The sequence below is a fragment of the Rhinolophus hipposideros genome, assembly GCF_964194185.1.
Source record: "Rhinolophus hipposideros genome assembly, chromosome: 22".
Taxonomy (NCBI): domain Eukaryota; kingdom Metazoa; phylum Chordata; class Mammalia; order Chiroptera; family Rhinolophidae; genus Rhinolophus; species Rhinolophus hipposideros.
In genome coordinates, this window is record NC_138068.1 from 1315458 (window position 1) to 1326285 (window position 10828).

A 10828-nucleotide genomic window follows, 5' to 3' on the forward strand; every position below is an offset into this window, starting at 1 on the left:
TTTTTAATTAAAAAAATAAGTGCCATTTGCAGGCTCAGCGTGGCCTGTGTCGCTAGTGGGGCACACATTCAGATGGACCTCAGCAGGTGGGAGTCCACGTTCCTGGTCCAGGATGGCCTCCAGCGTGACCACTCCATCTGTGGGGTCATGACCGTTCTGGGGTGGCCTGGGACAGGGCCTTGCTGAGCCACCTCCTTCCAGTGGATGCTTCCTGGGGGGGTGGGTTGTCTGCGTGTGACAGATATAAGGACAGCCACGCTGTTGCCATAGTCACATGTCCATACGTAGCCCCTGTCTCCACCTCCAGTCCTTTTCCTTCCAGGCCCCTGACCAGCCCTCCGGGACTTTGGCCACTGCCCCTGAATCTGTGCATATTCTCACCCGGGCCACTCTCCCGCCCACACACAGTGCAGGACCAGGAACTTGAAGCTCCCCCTGCTGGGAAGATGTATCCCTCGCCTCAGCGCCCACTCAGCAGCAGACCCCAAAGGCGCTGCCACTGGGGCTGTCAGCTCACTGCACCCCACACAGCAGGTAGAACCGAGCGCCACATCCCATGGCCACCTCAGCCCCGTGCTAGCACTCGCTGTCCCCAGCCAGCATTTAGAGCTGATATGGGGGTTACCCATCACTGCAGACGTGGCCCCGCCCCATGAAAGCACAGCACAGAGCGCTCAGTGAGACCTGTGGATGGCTGAATGAATGGATCACTCGGTCAGTGGGCGAGCTCGCTTTTATGTGGGGAGATGCAGGGTCTGGTTTTGCTAACTGGCTCAGGTTGGTGTGAATGGGGCACTTGCCCCACGGCCTCCTTGTTGCACTGGACAGCTTGCAACCCAAATGCCAGCTGTTTCAACAATGGAGAAACCAGAACCCCAGGCCACTCCCTCTGGGGAACTGGGTGAGCTCAGAATAGGGGTTTGTTCTCTAACTAACTCTCAGCCAGTCTTTGCCAGGGCCTTAGAGGGTTCTCCGCCATCTTGGAGCCGGGACTCCGCTTCTTTGGGACAGAGCCTACAGGACAACCACATGGGGACCTGCCTCATTCACCCCAAATTGCCTTGGCTGGGTTGGGCCTGACCCAGAGGACACTAGGCTCCTGTCCAGCCAAGGTCAAGGCCTCAAGGGTTGGTGGACTTGCTGGCCTCAGGGAACCTTGACTTCAGGGCTGGGCCAGAAGTATGGCCATTAAGAGAGGGGCCCCTTGTGTGACCTTGGGTGGTGGTATTCGGTTCTGTACAGAGGCCAGCGGTCCTACCCAGCTGATAGGATGAATGGGGGCAAATGAGGTCATGCATGTAGATGCTGAGAGGGGACTCTCACCACCATGGGCCATGGCCACCCTCAAACTTCTGGGCCAGCCTGGCCCTTCCATTCTTGATGGCTTAGATGCAGGAAGATTTGGATGACGGGGCCAGCAGCTCTCACTGACCACTCCAGGAACTCTCTTCTTTGGCATGTCTCACCGCCAACTAGATGTCTGGTCCTGGCACAGCACTGCCCACCAGGCTCATTGGGGTGCGGTGAGGGCGCAGCTGGGGGACCTGTAAGAGGAGCAGGTCCTGCTGGTGGAGGGGAGGGGTGTAGCCAAGTACTCAGAGAGGGCTCCTGGGAAGATGAGCTGCAGCCCCATGCCCCTCCCCCAGTGCAGGCTGCAACAAGTCATGGAAGAGTGGATGGGTCCACTATGGTGCAGGTCTGGGGTCTCCTCCCTGCAACCAGCTGTGAGGAGGGGGTAGAGGGAGCCCAGGTTCCTACTCCCCAAAGTTTCTAAAGCACCCCTTGGGGCTAGCAGGAGGGGTGGATTCCAGCATGATCCAGAAATTGCTGTAAGTATAAGAGTGCCTGTGTTTGCCAGCGCCTGGGGTCCCGTCTGCAGCCTCTCCCCGCAGCCTCCCCGCCCCCCACACCTACAGACGCGTGCATTTCTGTCCTCTTTGAGGCTTTGGCAGATGTGCACCGCTGGCAAGAGACTGGAGACGCCCTGCTTCCTTCTCCCTCCAGCGCTGTTCCCTTGCTGTCAGCCTGATGTGCGTGTGTCTAAGTGCCACTCAGGAGGCCCCAGCCTGACGCTGGGGAGCTGTTTCCCTGGTCTGTGGGTGTCTGTGTGGCTGCGCGTGGGCATGTCTGTCTGTCTCAGTGAGAGTGTCTCCAGCTGAATCTGTCCTTGACCCTGTCTATCTGAGCGTACCGAGGGGGAGGGGAGCTCCCTCCCTCAGCCTCTCCTCCCTTTCCCCCACCCGCAGGCGCTAACGCAGCCACCGCCGCCGCCTGGCAGCGCCCTGAGCGCAGTGACCTCGTCTGTCCCTGCATCAGTGACCGCCCCACCGCGCTGTCCGCCAGGGGGCCCGTACCTGGCTCCCAGCCGCTGGCCGCTCCCCTCCAAACCTGGGGCCCCGCCTGAGCCCTAGGTGGGTGCGCTCCCCTCCCGGCGGGGTCCACTGGCTCCCCATCTTCCCTTACGTAACCCCACATCTGTCTGCGCCTTGCCAATCACCCTGGACCCTGCGCTGGGCCCTGCACACGGGGAGACTGAGACCAAGAATCCCACCAGATGGGGGTGTAGAGCTGACCCCTGGCCGGGGCAAGGGCTCTCGGGGACCTTTCCCATTCTTTCTCTTTCTCAGACTCGCTTGCTCCAAGCACGAAACGAGGAGGGGTCCCGCGGGGCAAGTTCCCCTGAGCGCCGCGCACGTGTGCCCCTACCCCCGCTCCAAGTCAACACAGGCGCCGCGGCCCCCGACCTGGTGGCCGGGGCCACCAGGGCAGAGGACGTGGGGCTGGCCGAGCGGCCCAGAGACGGCTCCTGTGCGCACGGGCCGGCTGACAGCAGGCGGTCCCCGGCCCCGCGCCGCCGCGCCGGGCGGGCTCCCGGCCAGCCGCCGTGCGCACTGGGGCTGGGCTCCCGCGGCCCGGCGGGCACGCGGCGCTGTCCGTGGTGCTGCCGGCGCCGGGCGGGGCGGGGGCGGGGCGAGGGTGGCAGCCAATGGCGGGGGCGCTGCGCGGGTCGCGGGGGGCGCGGGCTGGGCGCGGGGCGCACTCGGCGGCGCGCGGCGCTCGGGTCGGAGGGACGCTCCCGCCGAGGCTCCGCTCCTGCTCCGCTCCGGCTGCGGCGGTCGTGCCGCCGGCCCCGTTTGGCTCGGCATCCGGCCCGGGCCCCTCGGTGCCGCCGCCCCGGCCTCGGCGCTCGCGGACCATGTGCCGGGCACCCCCCGAGGAGTCCAGCCGGGCCGAGAGTCCGCAAACACCGGGCTCCGGGGCCGGGGCCCCTCCCGCCCGCCCCGCCGGCGGTCCGCGCCCTGCCCCGCGCCCCGGGGCCGCGTGAGCCGGCGGGGCCATGGAGCGCGCGCCACCCGACGGGCCGCTGAACGCGTCGGGGGCGCTGGCCAGCGAGGCGGCGGCGGCGGCGGCGGGCGGGGCGCGCGGCTTCTCGGCCGCCTGGACCGCGGTGCTGGCCGCGCTCATGGCGCTGCTCATCGTGACCACGGTGCTGGGCAACGCGCTGGTCATGCTCGCCTTCGTGGCTGACTCGAGCCTCCGCACCCAGAACAACTTCTTCCTGCTCAACCTCGCCATCTCCGACTTCCTCGTGGGTAAAGCCCCCGCCCGCGCCCCCGCCCGCGCCCGCGCCCCGGAGCGCCCCGCCCGCCGGGCCAGCAGACACTGGAGCGCGGCACTAGGCTGCCTGTAGTTCAGGCACAGGCCCCCGGCCGGGGGAGGGGCATCCGGGACCCGAGGGGCGGTGGGCGCGAGCCAAGTTCCTTGCCGCCCAGGCCGCGGGGCAGGGGCTGGGGCGGGATGACCCCGAGGACGGGGCGGGAGCGGGCGGCGCGAGGCGAGGCGCCAGGCTCAGCAACCGCGGGTGCAGCGCTGGCTCTTGCGGGAGCCAAACAAAGGCTGCGGCGGACTCAGGACGCGCGGAGGGCGCTGGGCGGAGGTTTGGAGGAAGGGATGTGGAAGGGGGTTGTTAGAGACGGGTTGGGGGAGGGGGCCGTAGGGAAGGCGGGGGTGGGGGGGGAGGCTTCCAGGAGCGCGCTCTCACGTGTCCGTGCGCTGCTGCCGGCTGGGAGGCTGGGCGGGGAGGGGGCCGGAGCGCCAGACACCTGTTGGGGCTGCGAGGTGCGTCTGCCAGACGCTCAGAGCGGGGCTGGGCGTTGGGAGTGGCTGGTGTGGCGGCAGCCAAGTGCCCTTTGAGTCAGGAGAAAGGCTTGCTTGGTTTCTGAGCTGATGAGGAAAGGCTGTTCAAAGCCAGGATAGGGGCTGGGGTCCAGTGGGCGGGAAGAGAGGGAAGAAATTCTCCGTGTTTCTCCCACTGGGGACTGAGAGGGCTGGACACAAGCCTGGGAAGTACCCAATCGGGCTCAGGGGCTCATTGTGCCCAAAGGTCCCCATCCAGAATCTTGCCTCCTGTCCCTAAGTACAGAGGACGCTAATGGGACTGGGGGCAGGGCAGGATTTCAAGGTGAGCTGCAGGGCAGCGGGTGTGCCTCAGACGGATGCAGTGGGTGGGTAAGGTGTCGGATGCTGGCCCCAGAAGGATGGTGACGGCCAGGTCCTGCCCGTCTGTACTGCGGTGGGTCCGACCCCAGTCCCCCATGCAGCCATGGCCCACCATGGCCCTACTCTTCCACAGGGGCCTTCTGCATTCCACTGTATGTGCCCTACGTGCTGACTGGCCGCTGGCCCTTTGGCCGGGGACTGTGCAAGCTGTGGCTGGTGATGGATTACCTGCTCTGCGCCTCCTCCGTCTTCAACATCGTACTCATCAGCTACGACCGCTTCCTGTCGGTCACCCGTGCTGTGAGTCTGGGATGGGGGTGCCCATGTTCACTCCTGTGGGAGGTGCTCAGGAATGGCCAGCGGACGCACTGGGCAGGGGGCACCACTTCTGAGTTGTGGGCAGTGCCAGGTGGGCTTGGTCCCTGCCAGCCTCACACCTGACATGCCAGGCACTCTATAGGGCCAGCTGCCCAGTGGGTGCCATTTGCTGCTGGGAGGCCTTGTCCTGGTACAGGCAGGAGGCACAGTCTGGACCTGGCATCAGATGTCACTGAAGGAAGGGGGGTCACTTCAGCCTCCACTCTGAGGCAGGTCCAAAGTCTCAGGCTGAAGGAGGATCTGGGCCAGAGGCCCTTGGTGGCCCCCCCACACCCCCCAGGAAGATGGTCATGGTTCCTGGCTCCATGGGTGTCCCCGATGTGAGTGGCCACCATGAGTTAGGGGCCCTCAGTGCCATGTGGGCATGTGGCCAGTGGTACTGGAGCACAGGGCTCTCCTGCCCCCTCATCTTCTCCTTGATGACTACATCTGGCACCCGACGGCCCTCTGCTCAGGGGCCACATGCGTCCTCGTCTAGAGAGGCCATGGGACAGAGTGCAAAGAGCATAGTTTCGGAGTCTGATAGGCCTGGATCAAAGCCTAGCTCTGCCCCCTTAGCTGATGTACCTGGTCTCTCCCTGCCTCCCTGAGCCACTGAGAAAGAAAGTGGGGAGAACAATGGGACTGTTATAAAGACTAAATGAGATGATATCTGAAAAGTGCCCAGCACGGAACCTGGCACACTGTGGATATTCAAGAGACAGGGACAACACGAGTGCCTTGCGTGAGCTCACAGCTAGAGGGAATGGTAGGCAGCGTGGCAGTGTAACAGGTCATCAGCCAGCCAGGGTTCCAGGGGGAGGGGAGAAGGAAGGAGGAGATGAGGAGAAGGGAAAAGCATCCTGTGAAGAAAGGCTGGCACACAGAGGCCGCCCGGAGCTCCGGGTCCAGTGCTGCTGCTGCAGTTGGAGGCAGCGCTGACCTGGGTCCTCTCCCGTCCTGACCCGGCAGGTCTCCTACCGGGCCCAGCAGGGCGACACGCGGCAGGCGGTGCGGAAGATGGTGCTGGTGTGGGTGCTGGCCTTCTTGTTGTACGGGCCGGCCATCCTGAGCTGGGAGTACGTGTCGGGCGGCAGCTCCATCCCCGAGGGCCACTGCTATGCCGAGTTCTTCTACAACTGGTACTTCCTCATCACGGCCTCCACGCTCGAGTTCTTCACGCCCTTCCTCAGCGTCACCTTCTTCAACCTCAGCATTTACCTCAACATTCAGAAGCGCACCCGCGACAGGCTGGATGGGGCGCAGGAGGCAGCCGGCCCGGAGCCCCCGCCCGAGGCCCAGGGCTCCCCGCCGGCTGTGCGGGGCTGCTGGGGCTGCTGGCAGAAGGGGCGTGGGGAGGCCGTGTCGCTGCACAGGTACCGGGGCGGCGAGGCGGCCCTGGGGGGCAGCGGAGGGGGCACCACGGCCTCGCCCTCCTCCAGCTCAGGCAGCTCCTGTCGAGGCACAGAGCGGCCCCACTCGCTCAAGAGGGGCTCCAAGCCATCGGCGTCCTCGTCACTGGAGAAACGCATGAAGATGGCGTCCCAGACTGTCACCCAGCGCTTCCGGCTGTCGCGGGACAAGAAGGTGGCCAAGTCGCTGGCTGTCATCGTGAGCATCTTCGGGCTCTGCTGGGCCCCCTACACTCTCCTGATGATCATCCGGGCCGCCTGCCACGGCCACTGCGTCCCCGACTACTGGTACGAGACGTCGTTCTGGCTGCTGTGGGCCAACTCGGCAATCAACCCCGTCCTCTACCCGCTGTGCCACTACAGCTTCCGCCGCGCCTTCACCAAGCTGCTCTGTCCCCACAAGCTCAAGGCCCAGCCCCACAGCTCCCTAGAGCACTGCTGGAAGTGAGCGGCCCTCCTGGCATCTTGGGGCCCGGCCTTTCCTGGGCAGCGCCCCTGGGTGTGAACGAGGCCTGTCTCCAGCCCACCCTACGTGCCATGGCAGCCTCTTGGGCCATCTGCCTGCAGTGGAGGCAGCTTGGCGGGCTGGCCAGAGGGGTCCTCGCTGCCTGAGCTGGAAAGTGGGTGGCTCGCCCTGCCACTCAGATGCTAGCCCCAGCCCAGGAGGGACAATCCAGCGGTCTCAGCCTCGATGCCCACCCTCCACAGTGGGACAGTGGTGTCCACCCTTTGCACAATTGCTGCTGGTGTCCTTGCCAAAGCAGACGCCTGCTGTGTGCTCCAGGCTGCTTGACCCAGTGGTCTGCCTTTGCACGTGCACACCTGTCTGTACACGCCTGCACACCTTCCCCCGCTCCAAGCCTGGGCCCCCAGCTCTGCTGCTGTCCGTCCCCTGCATAAGCCTGGGTCCGGCTCCTTCATTCCTCTTCCCTCCAGCTCTCTCTGCCCCCAAAGTGCCAAGTGGCCCCCAGGAACCTCGCAGCCATTCTCTGCTTTCCCATTCTGCGTGTTTCAGGAAGACAAAGAACAAGAAAACACATCCGTGAACTCGATGTTCCTTGGATGTTTAATCAAGAGACAAGATTGCTGAGGAGCTCAGGGCTGGATTGGCAGGTGTGGGCTCCCACGCCCTCCCTCCTCAGGCTGCCGCTTCCGGCTAAGCTGCGCCAGCTGCTTCTGCCCACCCTGCCCCCGGCTCGGGCTGCTGGGCCCTGACTGGCAGCTCTGAGAGTAGCCAGGGTCCCTCAGTACTGCTTGTCCAGCAGGCTGCCCATCCGCTCAACCAGCCTTTCTTGGGGTAGATGGTGGGAGGGCCTCTGCCCTGAGGGTCCTGGGCTCACAGGCGCAGTTGGAGGGGACGAGGTGGGGGGATGTGCGTAGCGGAGGGGCTAATTCTCCATGTCCCATGCACCCCGTCAACACTGTGCATGCTCCACTCCCCACAGCCTGCCTGCTGGCTCTGCAGACCTTAAGGTCCACAGTAAAGTGTATTTTTTTAATGGTGCTGATTGCTGAGGACTAGTAGGGGTGGGCCGAGCTCCAGTTCTTCAGTCAGGCCCTGGGTAGACCGAGACCTCCTCGAGGGATGTGTGGCACAGGCCTGCACCCCCTCCTGCTCAGTGTTCTCTTCCCAGAGAGGTACAGCTGTGGGCAGCAGACACCAGGGCGTAAGCCTAATAAGGGACCTGTGCCCGCCAGCGCCCCACCTGCAGGACCCATGCTCCAGCTCAGGAGGGGCTCACCCCCCTGCTGCCGCCTGCCTGCCCCCCAGCTCAGGGGTTCTCATCCTTCTTGGCCATGATCTTCCACCTGGGGAGCTTCCAGGGCGTGGGGGCTGGAGCCGAGCTCCAAGGTGGGGGGAGGGGAGGCCTCCCTGGTAGAGGAGCCGTGCAAAGGCCTGGAGGTACGACCATGGGAGACGAATGGGGACCGAGAGAAGGACCTGACGTGGGCCCAGTCAGCTCTGCGGAGGGGGCAGGCACTGGACCTCACCCCAGGATGGGGGCAAGAGCAGCGCAACTCAGGAGAGCCAGACTCGGGGGGATGGGGGTCCGGTGCTGCCTCCTCCAGGAAGCCTTCCTCCTTTCCAGCCACATAGGCCCACCCTGCTGATTTCAAGGACAGCCTCTCCTCTCCTCACCGTGCTGGCCCTGCTTGCAGCACTTCTAAGCACACCTTTTTCCCATGGCAGAGACTGTTACAGCCAGGTGTCATGGCCCCACATCCCATGGGGAGGTGCAGGACAGCGCCAGCGGACTTGCACCACTGCTGCCGGAGCTGTTCACAGTGACACTTAGAATGACAGCCTCCTCCCCGCAGCGGTACTGCACTTTCATTTCTCAAGTGCCCCAGAAAACTCTACAGTCCTCAGCTGGCACCCCTCCCCCTCGCTCGCTCTCTCTGTACCACAGGAACCCCTCTGGTCAGGGCAGGCCCCTCTTCTTGGGCCCCCTCCCTAGTGACCAGAGGGATGGGCGAGGCTGGGCTGCCCTTGGGGAAGGTGGTGGCAGGGACAGTGCACATGCTGTCTGTGGAGCCCAGAGCTGAGGGAGGCCGCACAGGTAACTCGGGGGGGCCCGTGCTGCTGCGGGCAGACTAGCCATTGGCCTCCCTGCTGGCCCTGCACCACTGGCCTGACCCCCAGCTGGCGTCATCCCAAAGCCCAGAGCTGTCTGAGCGAGGACAAAGGACTGGTTCTCCGTGAGCGTGCGCGGCGCCTCCTGGCCCACCGCACAGCCAGAGCCCTCCCTGTCCTGCTAAATGGCTACAAATTGGAGGATAAAAGCGCAGGCTTTCAAGCAATTTTGCCTTCAATCTCTGGAAACTGCTGCTCCCTGAGCTCCTGCATGGGGAAGGAGTTGGAGAGAAGAAAGTCACCCAGCCTATTGGTCCCTGTCCTGCAGCAAACAAACACACCAGGGGGCCTTTCTCCTTGAACCCGACATTGGGAGGAGACAAAGCAGTGGCCCAGGGCAGGCCTGAGGGGCCATTCGCCAGTGGCTCAGCTCGCCTCCCCTGCTGCTGCTGCTCATTGAGCACCTACTGTGTGCCTGGCCAGCTACTAGGAGGCAGATGCACAAACAACTGGCAGATAAGTGGGGCCATTCCCTGCGGGAAGGAGACTGCAGGGGAAGTTAACGGGCAGGGGACCCAGAGCAGGAGATGGCCCAGTTCATAAGCCAAGGGAGCCTGTCTGAGGAGTGACAATTCGCTCATGCCACGTTCACTGAGCCTGGTGGTGGGCTCCCAGAGGCAGCAGGGGCACCCGGCTGGGGACGAGGGGCCCTGGGGAACTCAGCAATGCCTCGGACGCAATGCTGTGCTCTGCGTGCAGGTGGGTGACCTGGCTGCCAGCAGGGCTACCTGTCAGCCCACCAGGTGCTGACAACCAGGCTGGAGGGGCTCAGGCCCAGCAGGGGCCTATAGGCTCCTGGCCATTGGGCCCCTCGGGCTGGCACTGGGGATGCCCCAGGGACCGGTTCTGGGCACACGCTGGGTGAGGGCCCTTCCCAGCCTGGGATGGAGAACCTAAGTTCTCAGGGCTCCCAGCAGGTGACCTCCCAAATCCCCCCACAAAAGGCTGTTAGTCAGTGCTTTCTTTGGGGAGCCAGGGCCATGACCAGGGAGGGCTGGGCTCCCCCAGGGCTTCTGTGGAGCCCTGAGATGTGGGGGAGCCATGTGGCTGTCTGGCCATTATCTCCTCATGGCCCACCATCCCAGCCTGACTCTAGAGGCTGGGCCTGAGGGTGCAAAGAACCTTTCCAGTCACATCTGAAGCACCCTACATCCTTGCAGCCACCCCAGGAGGGGTGCTCACACTTCCCATTCTGCAGCCTCCAGAGGCCGCACCGCACTCAACAGTCAGTGGGACCAGGGCTCCACCCTCCAGCTCCCCTGGCTTGTCCCCTGGCTCCTGAGGCCAGCAGTAGCACCGCACCATCCTGGATGGGAGCACAGTGGGGAGATCTGTCCTCGAGACACCTGGGAGGGCTCCCAGGAAACCCAGCCTCGGGACTGTTGATCTTAAGGGAAGTGGAAAGCACGATTGGGCGCCCACTGTGCTCTCCACTGGTTGTCCACAAGGGGCTGGGGAGTCGCCCCTGCCCAGTCGGGTGTGGGGGAGACAAAGGAGGGGCAAGGTGGGTCATGGAGCTGGAAGCCCACTGCCCAACTGCCCAGGTCAGGCATGTACTGTGCTTGAGGAGAAACTAAGGCCAGGGGCAGGGGAGGCTGGGAATGGAGCCCAGACATCCTAACAGTATCTGGCCCTCTCCCCTCTGTCCCCGTGGTCTAAGTGGCCAGACAGTGGCTCCTGGGCCTCGGTTTCTTTTCCTCTGCAGAATGGGCCCGGCCACACTCAGTGGGGTGACTGGCGCAGATGTCAGTCACTGAGCCGCTCTGCCTGGGGCCCCAGGTATGGGGTCACCCGCTGTTCCTGTCATTACTGAAACCGCCCTGTAGCTCGTGGGGCCTGCACCTGTGCCCAGCGGACAGCGCTGCGCTAACCTGTCAGAGCACACTTGGGCCACATGCCTCCCAGCAGGTGGCGGCTGGAGAGG

The 10828-nt window shown here is 64.3% G+C and overlaps 1 protein-coding gene across 3 annotated transcripts; it reads left to right on the forward strand.

Annotated features, from left to right (window-relative positions):
• The first annotated feature begins 3045 nt into the window (after window positions 1–3045).
• On the forward strand, window positions 3046–7768 carry HRH3 (histamine receptor H3). Of its 3 annotated transcripts, none has more exons than XM_081033264.1 (3): window positions 3046–3593; window positions 4634–4800; window positions 5830–7768. In XM_081033264.1, exons 1-3 carry the CDS (start codon window positions 3338–3340, stop codon window positions 6715–6717), a joined length of 1311 nt encoding a protein of 436 aa, XP_080889390.1. In that variant the 5' UTR covers window positions 3046–3337; the 3' UTR covers window positions 6718–7768. The 3 variants fall into 3 exon arrangements, with proteins under 3 accessions (XP_080889390.1, XP_080889392.1, XP_080889391.1); XM_081033266.1 differs by having other exon boundaries at window positions 3457–3589; XM_081033265.1 differs by lacking the exon at window positions 3046–3593 and adding an exon at window positions 3822–3937.
• The last annotated feature ends 3060 nt before the right edge of the window (window positions 7769–10828 follow it).